Source organism: Amia ocellicauda, chromosome 8 (assembly GCF_036373705.1).
Source record: "Amia ocellicauda isolate fAmiCal2 chromosome 8, fAmiCal2.hap1, whole genome shotgun sequence".
NCBI lineage: Eukaryota > Metazoa > Chordata > Actinopteri > Amiiformes > Amiidae > Amia > Amia ocellicauda.
Window position 1 is genome coordinate 21831272 of NC_089857.1, and position 25199 is coordinate 21856470.

The 25199-nt window shown below is 39.9% G+C and overlaps 1 protein-coding gene across 2 annotated transcripts in view; it reads left to right on the plus strand.

The window, feature by feature from the left end:
- Window positions 1–25199, plus strand: part of phf24 (PHD finger protein 24) — a 40168-nt gene that overhangs the window by 3944 nt on the left and 11025 nt on the right. For both annotated transcript variants that reach the window (XM_066710691.1, XM_066710692.1), the window contains exons 2-3: window positions 5158–5552; window positions 14610–14795. In XM_066710691.1, the coding sequence (XP_066566788.1) occupies window positions 5160–5552; window positions 14610–14795 (579 nt within the window). In that variant the 5' untranslated portion in view covers window positions 5158–5159. The remainder of the gene's footprint in view (window positions 1–5157; window positions 5553–14609; window positions 14796–25199) is intronic.

A 25199-nucleotide genomic window follows, 5' to 3' on the forward strand; every position in this document is an offset into this window, starting at 1 on the left:
GATAAATGAGTTTTTACTGACAGTCCAGATTGCTTAATTTCCCCACTGCAATATTATCTTCAAGGAAACAGACTTGCATTGCTTTGAAAAAGAGCTTGCTGTCATGTGAATGTGGATGGGTTTATTGTGAAATCTTGTAGGGATACTGAGCGGTAAATGTGATGCATGGATAAAATGAAAGACTAATGAGCAATATACCAATGACAAAAAATAATAGCCCAGTCAATAGTAGAGCATTTAAACATCATGCTTAAAAACACACCAAATGGAAGAAAATGCAGATTTGTTTTTCATTGTTTGCTGTTCTGAGAGTTAAGTAGAGCTCAGAACGTTATCAAAATCCTTTTTATTTGAATTGTAAAGTTGGCTTGTTGTCTTTTTGTTACTTTTTTTCTAATCTGTCACAAACTATCTTTAATATGCTTGAAGTATGTACCTCTGACAGCAAAGGACATTATTCTTCCTAAATACTAAATTATTAAATGAATAATTAATTAAAAGACCTGTGCTTTGAAGAATATAACTGAATAACAATGATAAAGCAGATTTTCTAAGGTCTGATGCATAATTATGAATAATTGTGGTCTGATTTCTTCTGCCATTTGCTCTGGTCAATTGTTTAATCTTAATTGATTCAATGACACAGCTGTCTCTGAATAGAATACATTTCAAATTAAACCTTTGTAGGTGTTTTAAACCAAACATGCAATCACTCCCATTGTTCAAAATAAATGTTATAATAATGTTTACCAATTATATTATTAAAGCCCCACTGCATGTAACTCATACTAATTAACAAATAATTTTGATAGTAGCACTAGTAATCTCTCTCTCTCTCTCTCTCTCTCTCTCTCTCTCTCTCTCTCTCTCTCTCTCTCTCTCTCTCCCTCTCTCTCTCTCTCTCTCTCTCTTCAATGGAGTTTTGCTGGAGGATTAATCTCTACATCGTCGGCTGTGGCTTTACGTTAATTAACACTTGTAGCATATACAGTGTGGTTTGGTACATTCAAATGTCTGCTGCCTTGCACATTTTAAAGCTGATGGTTATGATAGAGATCAACCAAATTGATTTTTAAATAGAGTAAACATTTACTCTGAAGATATGCTACATTTTCCTCTTTTGTAAATATGATTCTTAATATGCATTCTTTATATCTGTATGGTAGCTTGAATAAGGGTTAAACCTCTTGAGTAGATGAGGAATGATGTACCCCAGCTGTTATCAGTACAACTTGATTTCTGTATGAAGATTATAATTGTAATTGATAAAGCATTAGCAGGTATGAATATGAACATTACAAGAAGTCCATCAAGGTGGGCCAAGAAGCTTCCTCTCTGTTGTATTCTAATATCCCTCATGGTCTTATGGCTTGTATGCAGGGCCACAGCTAATATAGATACCCCTCGAAACATTTTCGATATTAATCTTCAGGTTAATTATATACAGCGAGGAGATGGGCAAAACAAAACAGATATACAGAAACTAGAATCAAAACCCTTGCTCTTCGATGCGCCTAACCTAAACACAAACATAGATCCCTACACATAGAACTAATACAACGACAAACAACAACACACAATCAGAAAGTTCTTTACTGGTGTTCTTCCTATGTGTGGTATATACAGCTCTGGAAAAAAATTAAGAGACCACTGCAAAATGATCAGTTTCTCTGGTTTTACTATTTATAGGTATGTGTTTGAGTAAAATGAACATTTGTGTTTTATTCTATAAACTACTGACAGCATTTCTTGTAAATTCCAAATAAAAACATGAATGGAATGGAATGGCTGCCATAAACATAGAGATGCTGATTTAAGAAAACAATTGCAGTGGTCTCTTAATTTTTTCCAGAGCTGGCATAAGTTGCTTGCAAAACAACAACAACAAGAAATATATAATACTAAATCATTATTTTCCTCTTACATTCCTTCCTAAGCTCAGCAAAACAGTTGTTCTGTCTGTAACCTAAATGAATTGCTTCAACTTACAAATACTTTCTTGGAATGTTTTCCCAAAACTCAATTTCCACAGCAGTTCATTAAAGTATGTACTGTATAAAATGTACAGGTTTAATACTCTTGAGGCCAGAAAATACATTTTGTGGCCTTGGCTATGACCAAGTTTGTATGCCAGTGTGAAACAAAATCCACTTCATGTACAGATTGATGACAGCAAAGCTCTGCCCACATGAATTATATCATTTATGTTCTTTCTAATTTCTCTGAGGATTTAATAAGGGGAAATCAAAATACATCAATGATCATTTGATTAATTGACATCAAAGAAGGAAATCCCCTTTCTTGTAATCTAGGTTAAAGCCCTGCAAAAGGCATGCGTAACATTATAGGACATGACAAACCTGGTTTGAATCAGAAACCTCAAGATTTCAATCAAGTCAGTCTAATTCAGTTATATAATAATCCTCTCAGGTACATTTATTTATTGTATTCTAGACTTTTTCTTCTTCTTTCTTTCTTTCCTTCTTTCTTTCTTTCTTTCTTTCTTTCTTTCTTTCTTTCTTTTTTTCGTAGTAATTGCAGCAGAACAAGATTGTGTGTTGATTATGTAGTTATTATTTTGATTTCAGTGGAGTTGTTTAATTTGACATATTGCAATTTCAGGCAGGACATCGTCAGCTGCTAGCAGTGAGTTGATAAAGAGTTTGCAAACCAACTGTTGTGTATTAAAATTCAAAATATAAAATAAAAACCTTGCCAGTCCTTTGGACCAAAGCACCCATGTGCTGAACAGTTGTAGCTGGAAACCTAGAGGAGGATAGATCTCTTATCCACTTGGAAATGTAACCTGCAGTGCTTTTCAGTAGGTTATGCAACATTTAAAAATCAGGGAAATGTGTTATGTGCAAAGTTTATTTATGTTTTTTTTCCTTTCAAATTGCCAATTATTTCCCACCCTGTCCGTCTCTCAATTTAGAGTAGTGATTGTTATTTAACCCCATTCACTGCCACAAACTCACAAAAGCTTTGGTGTACTTTTGCATGTGCACTGCCGAGCTATCTACTTTTATTGATAGTAGTCCGTTCCCAGACAGACACTGTCTGATAATGCTTAACCTCTCCACCCACTTATTCTTTAAAATTTTGAAGGGCAAACTCATCTATGTTATAGGATTCGGGGGTTAAGCATTTTCTGGATGTTCCTCTTGAGAGCTGTACATTTTGGACTTTGTTTCATTAAAGCATGGAAAATACAGTACATAATCTTTTCAAACATTCATATATAATTTTAATAACAGGCCTTGATCCTTGGATTTTATGTCTTAGTAATGTTGTATTAGATATAGAAGTTGCTAGGTAAACCCTAAAAAAATTGTTCCGACTTCTTCCTGGTTAACAATGAATCGATTCCCGAGCTTCTACATTCATTCTGCTGTTATTCTTTCTGACCGTGGTGCAGTCAGCCTGGAGAGCTGAGCACTAATACATTAAAATCTCCAAGATGGGGTTTTAATACATTTATTTCAAAAGATTCGGAATGTGTCTTTTTGTTTCATAAAGAATGTGCTTCCTTCCCTGAATTTAATGACACCTCATGAATACACCCCCTCTCACAGTGGGAAACTGTTCTCAGAGAAGATGACTTCAGACACACAAACAGAAAAGGGAACACGAAAAAAGAGGAAAAAGTTTGAGAAAACAGTTAGATCATACATAAAACAATTTAACAATTTAACAATTCAACTTGATTAAGGCAACACCAAAACTAAATAATGAACAGTAGTATCTGAAAGAACACAGTTTATGGTAACTAGTTTAGTACAGACTAATCTTGAATTGTGGTAAAACAGGATGTACACGTACAAACCAGGTAAATATAATCTAGAGAAACCAACCACACCAGTCATTAAAGACACCAAGGGCAATTCTACATCCAAACCAGAGACACGATAACACACTTAGCTAAGTAACACAAATCATTTTTATAAGTTTTCTTCATTTTCTGCAGGAGATCAGACAGTGTGTCTGGGTTTTTTGCGGTGTTAAAGCTCATCTGCAGAGATAACAATTGGGGTTCTGTGCTTGGCCTTGCCTGGCTTTCCCTTCAAGCATTACACTGTTGTCAGAAGTTAAGCTACAGCCTCCTGTTTGGCCATCTGGGTGGTGAACTGGAGGGATGTGTGCAGCCGAGAGGGGGGCAGTTTAACATGCATGCCCTCTGGTGCAGTTCCAAGGATACATGTAGCAGCTGACTAATGCTTTCTTGGGTGGTCTGGGTCTTTCTCTGATATGGTAAATAGTTTAGCTACAGTGCTGGCAATCTTGGATTGATCTCCAACACAACACATTTTTAATGCCATAATTGTCTCCTTTTACGTACTGTTTTAATGCTAATACATTTTTTCTGTTCTTTAAACTAATTGCAAACAATATCAGAATAGTATATCTGAACATGGTATGAACTTTGGACTGCAGTATTAGCACTGTCATTGTCACATGAAAAGAAACACAGTCTGTGTTTCATATAAGGCAAACGGAAAAGGGTGAGGTGCTTCTTTCAGAAGTAGCTGTCTGCAGATAGGGGACTGGCGATTCAGGGTAAGAGGTTCTGAAGATGTAAGGAAGGAGCAAAGTCTGAACTGTCTTTCATAAAGCTTGTGAAGTAAAGATTAACATGTTCTTGAGACACTGACTGAAGAGATGTATAAATCCTGAGGGTTATGGGGCTCACCAGGACTGCTACTGGCGTTAACTGAAATACAGTCTAGAGCAGTGGTTCTCCTTCCCTGCTAGGTTTTGTTCCAACTGAGCTCTCAATTACTTTAATTGAACCCTTAATTGAAGTAATAATTTGCTTACATTTTATTTTTAAAATTGTGTATTAAGTAACTAAGAGCTCAGTTGGAACAAAAACCAGTAGGGTAGGGGCTCCTCCAGGACCAGGATTGAGAACCACTGGTCTAGACTATGATTCCTCCATACATTCTTCTCTGAAAGAAACAATGCAGTTTGTTTTTGAAGTTTTTAATAAAGCGATGCAAAATTACAAGTTATCCTATTTAGTTTAAGTGACATGTCAAATATATATAGATAGTGTCCCATATGTGTCAGATATATATGGAGTTGTCCCGTAAGTGTTGGCCAAATGCTTTCCAGTCTCTCATTGGTGTTCTTCTTGTGTCTTTGCTCTCTCCCCAGCCATGGGGGTGCTGATGTCCAAGAAGCAGAGTGTGGAGAAGGTGCAGAAGGTCAGTGTGGTCGTATCGGCCTTCAAGGAAGGACTGAAGGAAAGGCCGCCTCCCGCCCACCGGCCTGAGGCTGCTGAAGCCTCTGTGGAGACAGAGGAAAAGCTTCCCGAGGCCACCACTCCACAGGAGGATGGGAGCAAGCCTGGGGTGTCCACCGCCCAGGCTTCGGCAAAGGATGAGTACAAGGTCAACCAGGAGGCTTGGTCCAGGCTGCGTGATGGCAAGGGGGTGGAGCCTGAAGATCTGGAAAGAGCCAATCAGCTCACTCCTCCAGCGTTTGTGCGACCCAAAAGAGATGTGAATGACGACCAGCCCGTTGAGATCGTCCTGCAGCAGCAAGAGCAGGTGGGCACTGTTGGCTATTGGGCTGAAACAGGAAGGTTTTGCTTCAAGTCTAATTAGGATCATAGTGTATCATTATCATTAGGTATATGCCACTGATATTAAAAAGGCATGGCAAAATATATGACCACAAATTACCAGACCTCTATAACAGCTCTGGAAACAATTAAGAGACCATTGTAATTTTTTCTTAAATCAGCATCTCTACATGTATGGCAGCTATTCCATTCCATTCATATTTTTATTTGGAATTTGGGAGAAATATTGTCAGTAGTTTATAGAATAAAACACAAATGTTCATTTTACTCAAACACATACCTATAAATAGGAAAACCAGAGAAACTGATAATTTTGCAGTGGTCTTTTAATTTGTTCTAGAGCTGTATGTGATGCAAGGTTAGTGCTAAAATGGTTTTATTATACAATTTTCCAAAGGAATGTATTGTTTCAAAATGTTGTTTAGTATACTATTTAGTCGGTGATGATGAATCATTGTGTACATTTTTATATATTTATATTGTGAAGTTTTTAATTATAATGAGTTTTTAGGTACTACAAACGAAGACTTTAATATTTGACTACTTTTGAGACTAGAACATATCTCCTATTCTGCTGGTTTTTCACAAATTCCTCAGAAAGGCTGAGGACAGCCATTATTTGTTAAAAACATGTTCATTTTAACGTCTGATTACTTCTACAATTGAAAATGTGATCTATTTGATACATATTTGCTTGAGTGCAGACATCTAATATGATAAAGATATATTGTCAGCGCACCACTGTGGATATATGGAAGATTGAGCGCAAGGGATAAAAACTATTCTGTGCAGCTTTTACACTTATGCAAATGACAGATCCAGGTAATACAATGCATATATGTATGATTAAAAAAGCTGTAATATTATAATTGCAATTATAAGGCACAAGACATTGACTGCATTAATTGAATCTTCTCGAAAACTCAATACATTGAAGAAAAAAGCAGGCATGTCTTATGTTTCTTTTAGCTAAATACAGGATTGCTGTGTTTGTACACTGGATTTTTAGATGTAGTTCAATGGGCACTGTTTAGGAGTGCAAATTGTCTATTTGTGGATTCTTAACAGATTGAGTTGCATTAGACAAATAACATTTTACCAATACAACACCCCCATGTGCTTATGTAACATCAGGACTAACATCTTGTGATTCATCTTGCTCTCAACGCGGACACGGGGGGATTTCAGAGCTTCTGTCCGCTGCTGTCTCTCTAACCGTGCTTTTCGGAGTCAGTTAGGAAATATGTGCCTATCATGTCAACAAGGTCTGACATTTCCCCCTTTTTGCTCATGAGAATGAAATACTCGGTGGTCTTGTTCTTCCCACCAAATGTATTTTTTAATATTAAAATGTTGTATAGTGGAAAGGCATTTCTTAATTTAATGATTTAATGTTTGGTTATACTTTGCTCTGAAGGATGCACTCAAGAAGGGGTCTTACTGGTTCCTTGTGAAGATTGTACTGATGCTTTTAAAGATGATGCATTAATGCAATACCTGCCCAACCCTGGCAGCACTTATTCATGTGTGCAAACTCCTGTTGAATTCAAGTCACAGTTAGCAATTACATAATACACTGTAGGCCTGAGTCTGTGCTCCAAGTGGAAACTTTTACCAGCTGAGCCGCTCAGGAGCAATCCTATTTACTTATTTATTTAAAAAACCTAATACTAGAAAGCATTCACTTTAGCATTGTACAATGTCCTATACTTAGAAAAAAACATAACGGGGCAAAATACTGCACAGAAATATAAAGCGCCTGCACTTGAGGCTTGAGAATGGATTGGGCTCAGTAATGTAATATAAAAGACACTAACAAGATCTTTCTTATGCAAATAACACCTCTTCATCTAACAAAGTCTTCCATAATTACGTGTAGCAAATAAGAGGGGATGAAAGAGTGGCTGGTCTCTGTGCTTTCTGCATCCTTAAACCAATTGAGAAAAGAAAGACGATTCTCCTGCTTTGTGTTTCAGTGCAAGTGATTTAATTAAGGTCGTTGGAGCTGGTAGTCATGAGGGATGCGTAGTTAGTGAGCTGCAAGTTGTGCAGACCGCCTGAATATAAACGAATGTAATGCAGGGTTCAGGGATCTTAGATTATTATATCATCAGGCTATGCTTTCTTCTTAAATTCATAATTAAAGGCCACATCAAACTGGTATGGTGTCAGGGGCACGACTGAATTAATTATTTCATGGTCAACATGATAAACTATTATAATCACTTTTGCTGCATTGATTTTGAATACTTATAAATAAAGAACCAAGCAACATACATTAGAGCAGCTATCACACATATTATATTGTATTCTTGACCCAAAAAATTGCCAGCATATGTTTTTATGTTTTTACACCACCAGGTGTAACTTGAGAGTAAAAGTACAATTGAATTGCCCCTATTTATCTTTTCTGACTAAGCAAGCAACTAGAAAACATCTTTTATGTACATTGAGAATGGATGTTGTACTTCTAATGCAAAACCCACACCAGGGATGTAAAATAGATCAATCAAAACACCTATGTATCACAATTCACTGGTGCCATTTTCTCAGCTCTTTGTTGTTTGGCTCTATCAGTGTGTGAGTTGTGTGTTGGGTTTTTTAATTCTTGCTCAGTTTCAGCTTAAAGCCTACAATGTCATATGCATGCACAGTGTTTAAAGTCTTAGCTGCAGTGAAGACATATATCTTTGTGATTTGACTGTAGGTTGTAAACCTGGCATCAATTAGATCATATTTTACCCATGGAGCGTAATCATTTGCAGAAATTACTCGGCAGACTCCACAGCAGCATCCAGGCCATCAGTCTGTTGATGGCAGATACTTGAAATCTGTAATTGAATGCAGGGACTGAGTGTGGTACATACAGTGAGGGAAAAAAGTATTTTATCCCCTGCTGAATTTGTACATTTGCCCACTGACAAATAAATGATCAGTCTATAATTTTAATGGTATGTGTATTTTAACAGTGAGAGACAGAATAACAGCAAAAAAATCCAGAAAAACGCATTTCAAAAAAGTTATAAATTGATTTGCATGTTAATGAGGGAAATAAGTATTTGATCCCCTATCAATCAGCAAGATTTCTAGCTCCCAGGTGTCTTTTATACAGGTAACGAGCTGAGATTAGGAGCACTCTCTTAAAGGGAGTGCTCCTAATCTCAGCTCGTTACCTGTATAAAAGACACCTGTCCACAGAAGCAATCAATCAATCAGATTCCAAACTCTCCACCATGGCCAAGACCAAAGAGCTGTCCAAGGTTGTCAGGGACAAGATTGTAGATCTACACAAGGCTGGAATGGGCTACAAGACCATCGCTAAGCAGCTTGGTGAGAAGGTGGCAACAGTTGGTGCGATTATTCGCAAATGGAAGAAACACAAAATTACTGTGAGTCTCCCTCAGTCTGGGGCTCCATGCAAGATCTCACCTCATGGAGTTTCAATGATCATGAGAACAGTGAGGAATCAGCCCAGAACTACACGGGAGGATCTTGTTAATGATCTCAAGGCAGCTGGGACCATAGTCACCAAGAAAACAATTGGTAACACACTACGCCGTGAAGGACTGAAATCCTGCAGCGCCCGCAAGGTCCCCCTGCTCAAGAAAGCACATGTACAGGCCCGTCTGAAGTTTGCCAATGAACATCTGAATGATTCAGAGGAGAACTGGGTGAAAGTGTTGTGGTCAGATGAGACCAAAATCGAGCTCTTTGTCATCAACGCAACTCGCCGTGTTTGGAGGAGGAGGAATGACCCCAAGAACACCATCCCCACCATCAAACATGGAGGTGGAAACATTATGCTTTGGTGGTGTTTTTCTGCTAAGGGAACAGGACAACTGCATCGCATCAAAGGGACGATGGACGGGGCCATGTACCATCAAATCTTGGGTGAGAACCTCCTTCCGTCAGCCAGGGCATTGAAAATGGGTCGTGGATGGGTATTCCAGCATGACAATGACCCAAAACACACAGCCAAGGCAACAAAGGAGTGGCTCAAGAAGAAGCACATTAAGGTCCTGGAGTGGCCTAGCCAGTCTCCAGACCTTAATCCCATAGGAAATCTGTGGAGGGAGCTGAAGGTTCGAGTTGCCAAACGTCAGCCTCGAAACCTTAATGACTTGGAGAGGATCTGCAAAGAGGAGTGGGACAAAATCCCTCCTGAGATGTGTGCAAACCTGGTGGCCAACTACAAGAAACGTCTGACCTCTGTGATTGCCAACAAGGGTTTTGCCACCAAGTACTAAGTCGAAGGGGTCAAATACTTATTTCCCTCATTAACATGCAAATCAATTTATAACTTTTTTGAAATGCGTTTTTCTGGATTTTGTTGTTGTTAATCAAATACTTTTTCCCCCACTGTATACACTGCCTCCTTCCCTCAAACCATAAATTAGATGCACTGTGTTTAGGAATAATACCGAGTTTCCTTTTTATACTCACAGTGTGCACAGCAATTTACCAGAATACATTATCTGAAAGAGAGGGATAAGAGAGATTAGATGACAGGGATTGGTCAGACAGTGCTACTTTGGGAACCAAAATGGTTTTCCTTAGCGCCTTTGCTTCCAGGTACCAACTAGGTGCAGTTCTCGGTTCGTTGCTTTGAGGTGAAAAGATCTCATCGCAGATTGATATGGTTGATGTATTGACTAGGTATACAAAGAAGAAAGTTATATCTGTGTATAGAGTGTATCTCAGTGGGAGACATCTTGTTAAGTGTGGGTTCAGGCCCCTGGTGGTTGAAGGCTTGAAATGTATTGACCTGTTGTGCAATTTCACGCATTCAATGCATTTGCCAATAGTGGATAACTCAAATACTAGCTATAACTGCATCTCTCGAATGACTTTACACAATAATCCCCCCCTTCAAGAAGACATTAAACACTGAACTAAAATCTGCCCATATATACTTTAGTCTAGATTAGCGCACATTCGAAACAGGAAAAAACGTCTGGCATTCACTGCCTAAAACTCAAAACTCAACACCAACTAATTTCTTAGCTTGTTGCACCTGCAGCAGCAGAAGTAGTAATTGTAATAATAGGAGTAGCATAGATAACATAATTATGTGATTTGTGAACTATTATGTTTATACTACTACTAATCAACCTTATGAAAATATGTGATGTTCTTTGTTCTCAGGTCTGTACTGGTCTCCTTGTTTTCCCTGTAAAAAGTAATTTTGCTGTCTGCACCTGAGAATCCACTTTCCCTGAAATAATATCTCCCCATATCACGCTCGCTGATGTGTGTCTAATTCCAAGAACTTTGGGAGTTTAAGGGAATGACTCAGTCAGCTATAAACTGGCAAGTCCCTGCCATTCACCTGGCCCTAGGCTCCCAGCTGGGACTGATGGAGAAACACTTGGCTTCATTCATTCCATCATTTCTGTGAGGATTTGTGACAAGTGTACATTGTACGAGCTCTTATTCAGATGTAAACACAGCCTCCCCCAATGCAGGCAAAGGGCAACTGCTGAAATGTTCTGCGCTGCTTCATCTTTTCGATTGAAATGCATTTTCCATTTGCAGTTTTTCTAATTCATAGCCAGGACACAGGAGTGGATTCAGGGGGGTGCCTGCATGTAAATGAGATGCAGATGATATTTTGTCATTTTCAACTGTTCTGGCAACACAAGTTAGCTGTAGTTTGTGTAGCCAAGCTGGTTTCTAGGAACTGTGGATATGCCATTCACTCTCCTAGTCATCTGAGTGTCATTCTCTCTTGAGATAAATTCTTCAAAATTCAGCATGCTCAGCTGACAAGAGATGCGTTTAAGCTTCAGTGATTCGGTAACTGTAAACCAAGCAACAGAACAAATGGGTATCAGCTAATCAATACAAAAGCAATCTTTTAAATCTCGTCAGATTCTGGTCACAAATCCAGTGTGCAGGAAAGTGCCGTTGTGAAGGCAGCAGCCAGTCAAATCTCTTGAGTCATCGTGAGTGGTTTCCCTTGAGATTTCATCACATGTATTTGATCTCTGTGTTCCTGAAGGAAAAAAGGCCCCCTTTCAATTTTTCCTATTTATAGATTAAGCACAACACCCGTTTTAACATTTCGCTCAAGTGAGGGTAACTTGTCAAGTGGCAGATTAATACAGTTATAAACTGCAACTTGGTGGTACGTAGACTAACCCCTTTGATGCTTCGTATCTGGGGAAATGAATTAATTATCCAATGTGTTCAACTCACAGTGGAGGATGTTTTGAAGATTGCAACAGCAACACTTTTGCCACAGTTTCCACTGCAATATAACTTAATTTTACAGGAAATATGTGGTTTGATTGGTCATACAATTGGCAGCCAACCATCTCTCACAATTACGATCTTGTGGTGGAAATGTCGGGAACTGAATTTGCCCTTTCTACATATGTTTATGATATGTGTATATAACTAACTTTAATTCAGCCCCTGGCACATATAAAATTCCTCACATTGCAGGCGAAGCGGTGAGACTGTGGAACATAGCTAGAGTTTTGCATTTTAAAGATCTTGGTAATAACAGCTGTGCCTGTCTATTTACAGTGGTTCTGGGTCTGTGCTTTCAGAGAACCACTGCACTGAATCATATGCTGATTGGCCGATTAGTGAATGCATCTAGCTTGCTCTTCTCGACATTTACTCTATGGAGAATGTAGGGTGAGATTGTAAAATGATAGGAAAAAAAATGATATATTTGTGGAGCAACTAGGTGAGAAAACTTTATGCTTTCAACACAACAAACCCTGACCTGGCCGACCCTGTTCTTATTCAGAATAATCAATTCCTTTAACATTTCAACCTTCTTTCCACACCAATATTTTAAAACATCAGTGAGACAGGAAGACAACCATGCAGCCATAACTCCATCTAAGAAAGGGTTTCTCATTCAAATGCCCAGCTCGTTCTCTCAGCAGGGCTTTAAATTATAGACATATTATCCATCATGCATTGCACACATTTCCCAAAATAGGCTGAATGCTAAAAACGCAGCACACTGACAATACGAATTGAGGCACTGTGTAAATTGCAACCGAGCTTCTTTTTATCCACAAGGAATGCACTCAGCACTCTCACAGTGAGTGAACTGCTGAGTAATAGGAAAAAGGTTGCTGAGAAGGATGTGTAGTTGATGTATCTTCGCTCTCCAAATGGAAGGCAATGAAGAGAAGAACAAAACCATGCTATTAAAACAAATATATTTATATATGGATGGGATGGATCCCTGTTGAGATGGTGTCACTGATTGTCAGTCAAACTGTGTCTTAGTCTGATGTGAAATTTTAGATCATGTGATAAGACCGTGGATTATCATCACAAGCACACTTCTGAGATCTCAGTCGGCTTAGCACAAACAGGCGGCCATCTTGGAATGCTAAAAGGCTGGTCCAGTATACCATTAAACCCTCTTACGTCACCACTGGTGTGCAGATACGGCCCCTATGAAAGGTGTGTTACACATAAGAATATTCATGAGAATCTGGGACTTGCTTGTAGCTCAAGAACATTGAAGGCTTTCCTCTGAAGACAAAGAGGCAAGAAAAAGTACTAAAAGTCAGAGTAGATTAGTTTAAGTTTAAACCCCAAGTGGTTGTGATAATGGATAGCGTATAAAACTTTGATCGTTGGAAATGCAAAAGTGAGTTAAGTATTTTTTCTTTCCTTTCTGATATTTTGCATTATTTACAGACTCCAGAGCTACCTCAGAAAGATTTTAGACTATCATAGCCCAGGCCCGTAGCCAGCCTAGTGGAAGGGGGGGTTATTTTTTTCAAAAAGTGGACCTTTTTGCAGTTTTTCCCCTCATTTTGTATTTAATTATGAGGTTCAAATACTTCATTTTGGTGACTTTTTATGCACTAATTTGTGCTGGATTAGCTTGTCTGCTGGTATCTTACCGAGCATGCTTTTTGATGCATCGAAAATATTTACTACAATGTTGTCAAATTGCTTACCAACATCATGTACCACCTTTTTCAGTCCAAACACACACACACACACACGTGAATGGAGCGCCGACACAGAGGAACACACATCACACATATTCAGGGTAAAAACCTTCTGAATCGGTCACTGTAGCTAGCTAGTTCCACTGGACGGATAATGGTCAGAAGTTACTGTATTCTTCCTTGACCCATGCTACACCCCTCCACTGAGTTTTGTGAAAATCAGTCTTGTAGTTTTTGCGTAATCCTGACAGACACAGACACACACGAGTGGAAACATTAGCTACCTTTTGCTCCTGTAGGGTTGACGACTGTTAGCTAGTACATAGCTAGCGTTAGCTATCTCAACTGTTAGGTTAGGTAGTAAATATAACCTTACCCTGTTTGGCAGTCTTTTTGAACATGTGTTAAATATTCTGCGTCATGTGCTGCGTGCTTTCTTTTCTGTCTCTCCTGCTCTTTTCACCCCATACTCACTATCCAGTCATTGGCCTCACAGATTTTGCTATGAGTGCATAACGTCAGTTGCTGCGCATGTAATATTCCTGTAAAGGATGATATTAATTAATACAAAAATACTGACTTAAATTCTGGACCTTTGGCAGTGAGGGGTTGGGGGGTCGTTCGAACTATCCGAACACCCCCTGTCTATGGGCATGTAGCCTGTTAAAAGTTATGTATATGTTCCTTGACTACATGGTATTGCTTTTTACGCTCTGGGTAATTATTATGTATTACATTGTGTGGATGTTTTTATTAATTTGTGTCTATTAGCAGTAGTTTAAGGAGAAAAAAGATTGAATGTTATATTTATTTATTACTTATTATCACAGAGATATTAGAAGTGAGAGAGAAATAAAGGAAAGGAATCCCTATCTTCTCTGCCACATGCTATGTTCCTTTCAAAATCCCATGCTTTCATTTTTTAAATACAAGGGAAGAAATGAGTGACAAAACCTTAAAGGAAAATGCAAGGAACTCCTCTTTAGACTCCCAGCACGGTGCAGGACTGTAAACATTAGGCCGCACAGACATGCGGTGTGCGGCATTGGTCTTTGTATTGGCCCTGAGCCCACTGTGTCTTCCCTCAGCCCCCCAATGATGAAATGTGCGAGATCTGCGAGGTGTGGACGGCGGAGGACCTCTACCCCTGCCGCATCTGCACCAGGGTCTTCCATGATGGCTGCCTGCGTGAGATGGGCTACCTGCACAGCGACACCCTGCAGGACCTGACGGAGACGGCGCACACCACCACAGGCTGGAGCTGCTACTACTGCGTGAGTCCCCTCGGCCTCCCTCAGCGTCGTTCAACATTGCAGCTGCCTTGTTTTACTACTGTTACACTGGCTGGGGGGTGCGGTGGGTGGGAGGCTGGTCCTCTGTGGTGAGTTTTTGACAAGGCCTCTACAAGGGGATTTGGCACGGCAGTGATTCATGCAATATTTATGAAGTAAAGCCACTCTAATATGGTCCCACATTCACCCCAGAGAAAGCGAGACGTGACACTTGTTTTAAACTCAATGAAGGCAGTGTTTATTTTCAGTTTATTATAACCGGTTTGGGACTTGACCGTGAAATGAGGCCAACAAATAAAGTGTCCCCCCATGTGATGAAAATCTCGGTTTACTATGTACAACCCACCTCAAATCCGGAACCTGATTTCTCCGACATGCATGCAATCTCACTACTAACCACTCCAAAGCTTAATTAGTTTCTAAGATCTGACAGGATCCCACTTGAAGCTTTTATAGCTGCTGCCTGTATCGAACACAAATCTATCAGATACGTCCTTGTATTAAACCTCACAGGCAGCTCTGGAATTAAATGAAATCCTACGGCCTTTGCATTTCAATATGGAGTTCATTTCCTTGTCATTCGTGTCATTGTGTGCCGAGAGAGCTTTTTTTATCAGCAATTCACACAGCCTATTTTTTCATCACCTTCACTCCCACCCACAGTACAGCATGATTACCTTATCGGTGCGGCTTTTAATGCCAAGGTGGTGAATAGTCTGTGGATATTAGTTTGGCAGAATAAAAGTGCAATTTGTGAATAAAATCCTAAATATGAAAAATATGACAGGCAGTCGCTCTCAGTAGGGTGTTATCTGTTTGATTGTGCTGTTGCTAAGCTGTTTTCTGTGTCTCCATGAAACAATCGTATTTCAGATGGATTAGGCTACTAAAGCAAATCAGGTTAATTCATTTCTAGGTAGATTATGTTTTGTTGGTTTTCTGTATATTGACAATGAGGCATTGTAGAGGCACTCTCAGGTTTTCATAAAAGGTTTGAGCTTCTCAAGGCCAGCTTTATATTTCGAGAGCAGTCTGTTGGATCAGGCTAAAATCACAATAAACTATTGAAATGTGCTACAGTTTGCAATGTGTTCATGAGCCATCTCTTTATCAATTATGAAAATAGTGGAATATTCTGCTTTTGTTAAATACAAAAAACAAAACACGATAAAACCCCATTTATAACTCTGACACTCAGAGTGTCTTTTGGAACAGATTGGTCAAGGTTAGCTGCCAAAAATAAATCATTACAGGGAAATCAGGGTGGGGCTGACAATAAACTTGACTTGGTTACTGAAGCGGCACTGTGGAACTGAACTGGAATTAAAACAACTCTCATTGATTAGTATGTAAGGACTGAAAAAGACTGCTGCCCAAGATTTCTGCAGATCTTTACTTTCTGGAGCTTTTTGCTGCATGTTTCTGCGAGTGTGTTGGAAGAAGTGGGTTTCTGTCACTGATAACCTTTGCGTTGCCTTCTGGCAACAAAATTAAATTGCCTTGCACGATGTCACGTGGAGTGAAAGCAACAACTTCTGTCTATTTTAATGGTAGAGGCTCTCAGGAAACCTCAGTGAATCACAACTGAATCACAATGCTCAGGTGAGAAGTGTACAACAGAAAGTGTTTTTTAACTTTTAATATTGGTGCCATTAATTACAGCATTTTCTAATTGCCTAAAATCCTGATTGCGACTTCTCTCATTTGGGCTGAAAACATCCACTCTTTCCTCTTAAGCAATGCGCTAGCTGGCTGACCTATTGGACTAAATCTAAAACACTGCTTGGGTCAATCAAATAATTCAATCATTTAATATTGTTGCTATGAAGGGGAATCGGGCAGGGTCTTGTGCAAAAGAAATGTGCAGGCAGGCCAGAGAGAAAATTCCCACTGCTGCCCTCGTCCACCTTATTAGTTTTGTCTCAATGCACTTTTGAAAGCCAATCATGATACACTCCTTAATGGCAAGATATGGCACTCTTGGGAATCATTCTTTCAGTGCTACAATTCAGACACCAATGTAAAGACACATTTATAATTGTGTAGGAAAAAAGAACAAAATTTGTTTAGCAGACCAGGCAGCCAGCAAACAGAGGCGGAAGAATGTGGAGGGATGTTTTTTTTTATTTCTCTCATCTAGGATTCCTTCAAACCACTCTGATAATGAGCATTTAGAGACTAGTAGCCATAAAACATACTGACAGAGACAGCAGTCACATTTCCATTACAGTGGGTTTTCTTTTTGTTGCTGCCCTGAAATAAAGGAAAGTTTATTATAACTTGGTATCAAAGCCAACATTTGAAACACAAACCCTTTGAACCCTGGTATTTTGCCGTTTGTCCTCGGTACAGGATTGAGGCAATTATCACTTGGTCTTTCCTGGGCCACTGTTGCCTTTAGCTAGTTTGTTTCAGATGAGTGTCTGATATAAAAAGCTTCATTTTTTCTTAGCCATTAGTGGAACAATATTTAGGGCATGCACAATCATTCAGCCATCCCTCTGAAACACACAACCTTTATAAAATATGATTTATGATTTATAAAAATATATATCAGAGCTGCCAAAACACTTTTGTATCAAATCTTATTATAAATCATGTCTTAAAAAGGTGTATTAATCATTAATGAAAGTAATTATTAATGGTTCATAACTATTTTATAAACTATTTACCAATCATTTATTATTGACACTGTAATAGAAAGTGTTATATCTTAAGCTACAAAGGGCAGTTTCTTATCAATTGTAACAAGCATGTTCTCTCTTACTTCTCACTAATCATTTTAAAGGCATGATGAATAGATAAAAATAGAGATATACAGCTGACTGAAGCCTGAACCTTGTAAAGAGAAGATTAATAAACTATTTATGCTAAAAACATGTTACTTCATTGAACACTGCTGTTACTTTTCTGACTAATTAATGATGGAAGACATGTAGGAGAGTTGCTTTTAAATATTTCAGTTTAACTAAACACACACACATACATGCACACACACACACACACTTTTGTTAAGGTCTGTGCCTAAACTCCTAGTACACTAAATGTGTATTCCTAGTTAGATCATTTAAGTGTATGGCTTGGTAAAAATGTACGTGAGGACAGGAACAGTGGGATAGGGAAATAAAGCAGGAATATGTAAACACAGCATCATGTAGCTTGGTATGTGCTGTCTCAAAGTGTTTTTCCCTGTATTTGGAGTGAATATCAAACCCAGGTGGTGTCAGGAGGCTGAGTGTTAGAGGGCATATGCCTCCAAGGACAGCTTCCTTTCTTCCTAATAGAGAGACAAATATTACTACTTTACCACCATTATGCTTTATTTGGCATCAGCCATTGATGCCTTTATGACTCAATAGTGAGCCCTTAGTGATTTGTTTTGAAACATTTCCTAGGCCGTAAAAAACGCTTAATCGAGCCAAACTCGCCCAGAATGATGGAAGCTGAAGCCGAGTATTTGTTAAATAACCCGTTCCCATCTTTAATTTGCTTATTTTGGCTTGAATCTGATTTTAGAATGGAAAGTTACCGTTGCAAAACAGAAAACCACTTATTTTAGAAATTGAAATAATACTGCAAGGAAATAAATATAATTTTTGTGTGAATTCAGTTATATTGCACTGCACTCTGTAAGGGTATCTAAGCTAGTACAATGCATTTAATTTTTACCCAAAGCTCAATGTGATTTATTATTTGGCTCATGTTTGATTTATAAAATACATATTTAATTGTATTAAACTTTAATAGTGCCTTTAAAAGTATAACAATAACTATAACAATGCATGATGCATGAATCAAAGCAGCAAGACAAGAATAAGTACATAGACCAGCATCTGTAGACAATATCTTAGCATTATGTATTTTTCCAGTACGTGTTACATTCATAATTTATTGGTATAGTACTCAGTGTGCCTGTTAGTTTTTAGTGTGACTAAATTAATTGTCTGCTTGAATCAAGACAGAGTATAGTATTATTTAGAAATGAAGCACAGTAGTCAAAGTTTACTGTCTACTATCTGAGATTTTCATTAGAACAATATATATCTGTAAAATAATTGGTGTCATACCATTGCCTGGAGAGAGTTGCAGTTTATTGTCAAGAAAGTAAACATTGAGTGAGAATATATATTTTAAACAGCATTACATTTAGAGTTTTTTAAATCATGCTCATGTCTTTTCATGAACAAAATACTGTAGACTGGATTAGACTCGGTTAACTGACATCTGTCTCTCTATGAACCAGGACAACAAAGAAAATTAATTCCCATAGAAAATTAATGCTCACTGATGCTGTGGTACATACACTCACCTAAAGGATTATTAGGAACACCTGTTCAATTTCTCATTAATGCAATTATCTAAGCAACCAATCACATGGCAGTTGCTTCAATGCATTTAGGGGTGTGGTCCTGGTCAAGACAATCTCCTGAACTCCAAACTGAATGTCTGAATGGGAAAGAAAGGTGATTTGAGCAATATTGAGCGTGGCATGGTTGTTGGTGCCAGATGGGCCGGTCTGAGTATTTCACAATCTGCTCAGTTACTGGGATTTTCACACACAACCATTTCTAGGGTTTACAAAGAATGGTGCGAAAAGGGAAAAACATCCAGTATGCGGCAGTCCTGTGGGCGAAAATGCCTTGTTGATGCTACAGGTCAGAGGAGAATGGGCCGACTGATTCAAGCTGATAGAAGAGCAACTTTGACTGAAATAACCACTCGTTACAACCGAGGTATGCAGCAAAGCATTTGTGAAGCCACAACACGTACAACCTTGAGGCGGATGGGCTACAACAGCAGAAGACCCCACCGGGTACCACTCATCTCCACTACAAATAGAAAAAAGAGGCTACAATTTGCACAAGCTCACCAAAATTGGACAGTTGAAGACTGGAAAAATGTTGCCTGGTCTGAGAGTCTCGAGTCAGAATTTGGCGTAAACAGAATGAGAACATGGATCCATCATGCCTTGTTACCACTGTGCAGGCTGGTGGTGGTGGTGTAATGGTGTGGGGGATGTTTTCTTGGCACACTTTAGGCCCCTTAGTGCCAATTGGGCATCGTTTAAATGCCACGGCCTACCTGAGCATTGTTTCTGACCATGTCCATCCCTTTATGACCGCCATGTACCCATCCTCTGATGGCTACTTCCAGCAGGATAATGCACCATGTCACAAAGGTCGAATCATTTCAAATTGGTTTCTTGAACATGACAATGAGTTCACTGTACTAAACTGGCCCCCACAGTCACCAGATCTCAACCCAATAGAGCATCTTTGGGATGTGGTGGAACGGGAGCTTCGTGCCCTGGATGTGCATCCCAAAAATCTCCATCAACTGCAAGATGCTATCCTATCAATATGGGCCAACATTTCTAAAGAATGCTTTCAGCACCTTGTTGAATCAATGCCACGTAGAATTAAGGCAGTTCTGAAGGCGAAAGGGGGTCAAACACAGTATTAGTATGGTGTTCCTAATAATCCTTTAGGTGAGTGTAGATTGTAGCTCTTACTGGAGATAGGAATGTGGATTGCAGTTATCAAACCATCACCCTTTTCCATAACCTTTTCCAGCCTAAGGCACATTTACTTAATTGAAAATGTGTGCGAGCCTGCGAGGCACACCAACATCTCTGTATCTGAAAACAAAACACACATTCAACGCTTAATCATTTTTGAGTTTTGACTTTATTTAATTAGGATATTTATTCTTCTTATGAGAAAACCTGTCAAATGTATTCATACCTGATTGAGCTTAGTAATGATATTAGGGTTGCATTTTGGTCTGGCCTAGGGGCAGGGTTAAATACCATAATAAACTTAGAAGTAATTTCTATGCTAAAGACGTGTGATGTCCTTTTTATTTAAAAAGCAAAAGCAAAAAAAAAAAAAACAGCCTCTCTTTTGGCTTAGATCAACAGAAAGTTAATCTTCCATGTCAAGATTTTGCTTGCCCCCATTCTGCATTTTTTTAATGACTGCAAGAAAACACATCTTCACTGATTTTGCTTGTGATTGTGAAGTTGACTCCTGTCATGGTTCCCTAGCTTTGACCCTCTATCCCCACTAGAGGCCGCCAGTGTTACCGTGCCTTTTCTTTCTCCCTTCTCCTGTCTCTCTCTCTCTCTCTCTCTCCCCCCCAGTTCTAGTCCTGTGTCTCACTCAGCCTTCTTGATCTTGACCATTGCCAGTGACTTCGACCACGTCCTTGCCTAGCCCTTTTGTTCTGTCAGCACCTCTACAAGCACTGCACCTGGGTCCTTAACTCCCCAGTTCCTGAGTCCTCCCGCAAAACGTGACAGAAAACTTCGCCTTCAACCAAATTGGACCCAGCAGTTCTCCTCTTTGGAATACGCCAGGGACAATATTCCTTGGGGGAATATGTAAAGGATTGTTGTACTCTGGCCAACCAAGTGGACTTTGACACCTGCCTCAAGGACATTATTAGTTTTGGGCTGAACAAGTCCATATCCGCCCTGCTACCTAGAGGCAGATGTGACTGGTCTCTGGTTACATTCATTGACTTTACCATTCTGTTGAGTGGCTCGGCCTACACTGTGGGAACAGTAGCTGAGGTCCTGGCTACCCAGTCAGAGTTCCCGGTCCTGGTCCCGGCCCCGGTCGTGCCCGCCACCAAAACAGAGGTCCCGACCCCAGCCGCGCCCGCCACCGAACCAGAGGTCCTGACCCCAGCCGCGCCTGCCGCCGAACCAGAGGTCTCGACCCCGGCCACGCCCGCCAAACCAAAGGTTCTGGTCCCGGTTTCGGTCCCGTCCATCACCCAGCCAGAGGTCCCGGCTGCCGCCGCCGCCATCGCCCAACCCGAGTGCCCGGCCGCCTCCGCCCAGCCCGAGTTCTCGGTCCTGAGTACCACGATCCTCGACCCTGCATTGCCGGTCTTGCCCATCCCGAAGCCTGCATCACCAACTCTGCCATCCACGGCCCCTGCAGCGCAGCCTTCCAGGACTCCGCCTCCCTCGGCTCCGCCTCTTGAGGTTTCCAAGACTCCGCCTCTTGAGGTTTTGCCTTCCATGGCTCCACCTCCTGAGGCTCCGTCTTCTGAACTGTCCGTGGCTCCCAAATCTCTGCCTCCTGAGGCCTCCTCGGCTCCGCCTTCTAAGTGTCCAGCACCTCCTCCGCCTGACCTGAACACTGCCTCTGTCCGGTGGCCGCCTCCCGGTCCTCCGGATCCTGCCTCTATCCGGTGGCTGTCTCCTGGTCCTCCCGACCCAGTCCCTGGCCGGTGGCCGCCTCCCAGACCTCCTGAACCCATCTCTATCCTGTGGCCGCCTCCCAGACCTCCCAAACCCATTCCTGTCCTGTGGCTGACTTCCAGACCTCTTGACCCTTCCCTCCTTCCCAACTTCTCTTTTACCTCTGTTCCTGCTCCTCGGCATCGTGTCCGGCCCAGTTTGGCTACGCCGAGTGTGGAGGTGGGGGTACTGTCATGGTTCCCTAGCTTTGACCCTCTATCCCCACTAGAGGCCGCCAATGTTACCCTGCCTTTTCTTTCTCCCTTCACTGCTTTCATCAGTCACTCTTCCAATTAACATTCCTCCACACCCTTGTGCACTTCTGTTACTTTCCTTTGCTCTCATTGGCCCTACACCTGCCTTCCCAGTTTCTGCTTCCCTTCATAAACCCCTCAGCTGCCTCTACGAGCGCTTCAACTGGGTCTTTAACTCTCCAGTTCCTGAGTCCTCCCGCAAAACGTGACTCCAAAATTCCAAAGATTGTGAAGTGAAGAAAAAGCAGAGCAGATATGTCCATTCTCATAATCACAAGTGAGGCAGAAAGACCAAGAAAGATTAAACAAGAAAGAATATATTCAATATTCTGTTTCTCTAAATAGAAAGGGTTAAAAGTGTTTAAACAAGTGAATGGATTGGATTACCCCTGGAAAAAGACATTAACAGCTGTTCAAACTATATAAGAATTTAGTTATATATATATAATTTAAAAAAATATATAAAACAAAATACACTCAACATTTCCATTGTAGTTGTTTGTGGCTCATGAAATGATTTCCATCCGCTCGATTCTGTTTACACACTTACAGTAAATGAACTTTTTAAAAAATCTGACCACCTGGTATGAGTAATTAACTTGAAAACCTTTTAATGTTTTTAATGTGAGTACCTCTCTTTGAAGTATTTTCAGACCTAAACACTGCGATAGCAACACATTAGGCCTGTGTGAAACGAACACATTTTAAACAGGGTTTTGTTTGCCAGTGAAATTATATGTGACTTTTGAAAAGACAAAACTTATTTCTCATCTAGTTTCTCATGTAGAAGTTCTTTGGATGATAAAAAAAACTAAAAGTCATATCCTCTCCTCAAAGTGTGTCCTACTCTCACTTAATTAATATTCTTTTAATTAAGTAGGGAATTAACTAGCTGGATTAAACAATGTGTTGCTTTAATAGCTGTCAATCTTTCATTCACAGCATCACACACAGCCATTTGACCAGTAGTTCAGCATTAATGCATCTTTGGTGTGGATAGGATCTTTTTAAATACCACATGAATCTAGTTGGGTTCAATTTTAAACCCAATAGAATTTGATTTGATGAGCTTTTGGAAATATGTGTGATGAAGTTTTAAAGTACTGCTGTGAATATAAATTATACTCTCTTTCTCCTCACTGTTACAACCGGACAAAAGAACACTCTCTGGGATTAATGAAAAAAGTACCCTTTATTACTAGCATAGTTCATCCACAGCTTGCTCTGTCATGAGAGGGCAGAGTTGTGCTTAGTTTGCTATCCAGTTATGTTGTTTTCTTTCTGCTTCGCCTGAATGCTGTTTTGGAATGGCAAACTTTTAGTATTTGTGGAAACAGCAACTCTTGTGCAACATCAGGAATGAGCGTTCCCCGTCTGTTCTTTTTCTCGGCTGCTGCTTTCTTAAACAAGTTTGATTTGCTTACGAAAACAGAAACGGCGGTTTTAAAGGTTGCGTAAACCTAAATGCAAACTTTGAAGTTTCAGTACATGTGGGCATAAATATGTGAACAGTCATTTCCACAGGGAGCAGGTTTAATGATGTGAGTAATTGCACACCCATCTTTTTTTTTTCTCTGATTGGCAGAGGCTGAGGTGGCGAACTGTGAAGTTGGTCTAAACTATGTTTGATGTGTTGATTGAAAACGCAGACTTTTGATATCCGGCAACACTCAGCGCCCCATGGGTATTAGATGTTTGAAACGTGAATGCTGGTCTAAATATTGCATTAGATTACTTTAAAAGATTTGAACTGTGAACTTTTGACTTTGTGAATTTTAATATGCATAAAGTGTTGGTCGATTAAAATTTTAGAAAGCTTACTTCTGCTTGTGATCTCTCTTGCTGTAGACACTCCACCCCCTCCACCCCCGACACAAAAAATAATTTTGTTCTGTAATGCATTGGACTTGCACTTGCATATACGCAAAAGACAAGTGAAAAAGTCTATGAAGGTCAACAGATACTGTTTTATTGGTGTAAGTATTTTACATTTCAAAATAAAAACAATCAAAACAAATTTTAATACTTATGATTCAAATTTTAAAAGTCAATTCTTAAAATCACCTAAAATTTTTAAAATCTTAGTGATTAATAAAACAAATAAACTCGAATAAACATGTGCTTAAACAAAACAAACGTGATTAAAGCAAACTGCTACCAACATAAAAGTCAAATACATTGAAAATAACTGAAAATGCACTGGACAAAATAAAGAAACAATTAAAAAGGAAAAAATAAAAAACAAACCAAAACGGTCCAATACATTTAAAATTAAATCCAAAACTGTCAATGTATTTGACAAAAAAAATGGAACAAAACTACACCAAAAAACCCCAAACAACTAGTGTTTTAAAAACAACTAAATCTTTAAAAACAATTAAAATTCATTTTTAAAAGTCATTTTAAAAGGCAATCATTCATAAAATAGTTAAAAGATCTTGGACTCGGGCTCCAGCAGGTGGAACTGACCGTCCCCGGAGGTGGGTCCCATCATGGGATCCTGAGCTCCCCCAGATCTTGTATATGCCAGTTCTTATAGGCTTCCTCCTTGCCCCTCTGATGGACCTCCAGATTGACATAGTCCCTCACGAGTACCATACCCCTCCGCGCGATGACAATCGGGTCCAGCTCCTGCTTATTGAATAGACAGATATTCCGTCCCTCCCACAGGGCCTGCTTCACTGCGCAGACGACACGCCACCAGCACCTCAGGTTGGAAGATGTTAATCCCCTGGCAGGACCATATAAGATCTGCTGGGCGGTCGCCCGCGCAGGAACAGCAAACCTGTGGAGGAACGGAGAAAACAGGAGCCAGACCCTGTAGGCGGAGGGGCAATCTCTAAAGATGTGAGCCTCTGTCTCCTTCCCCAGGCAACCCTT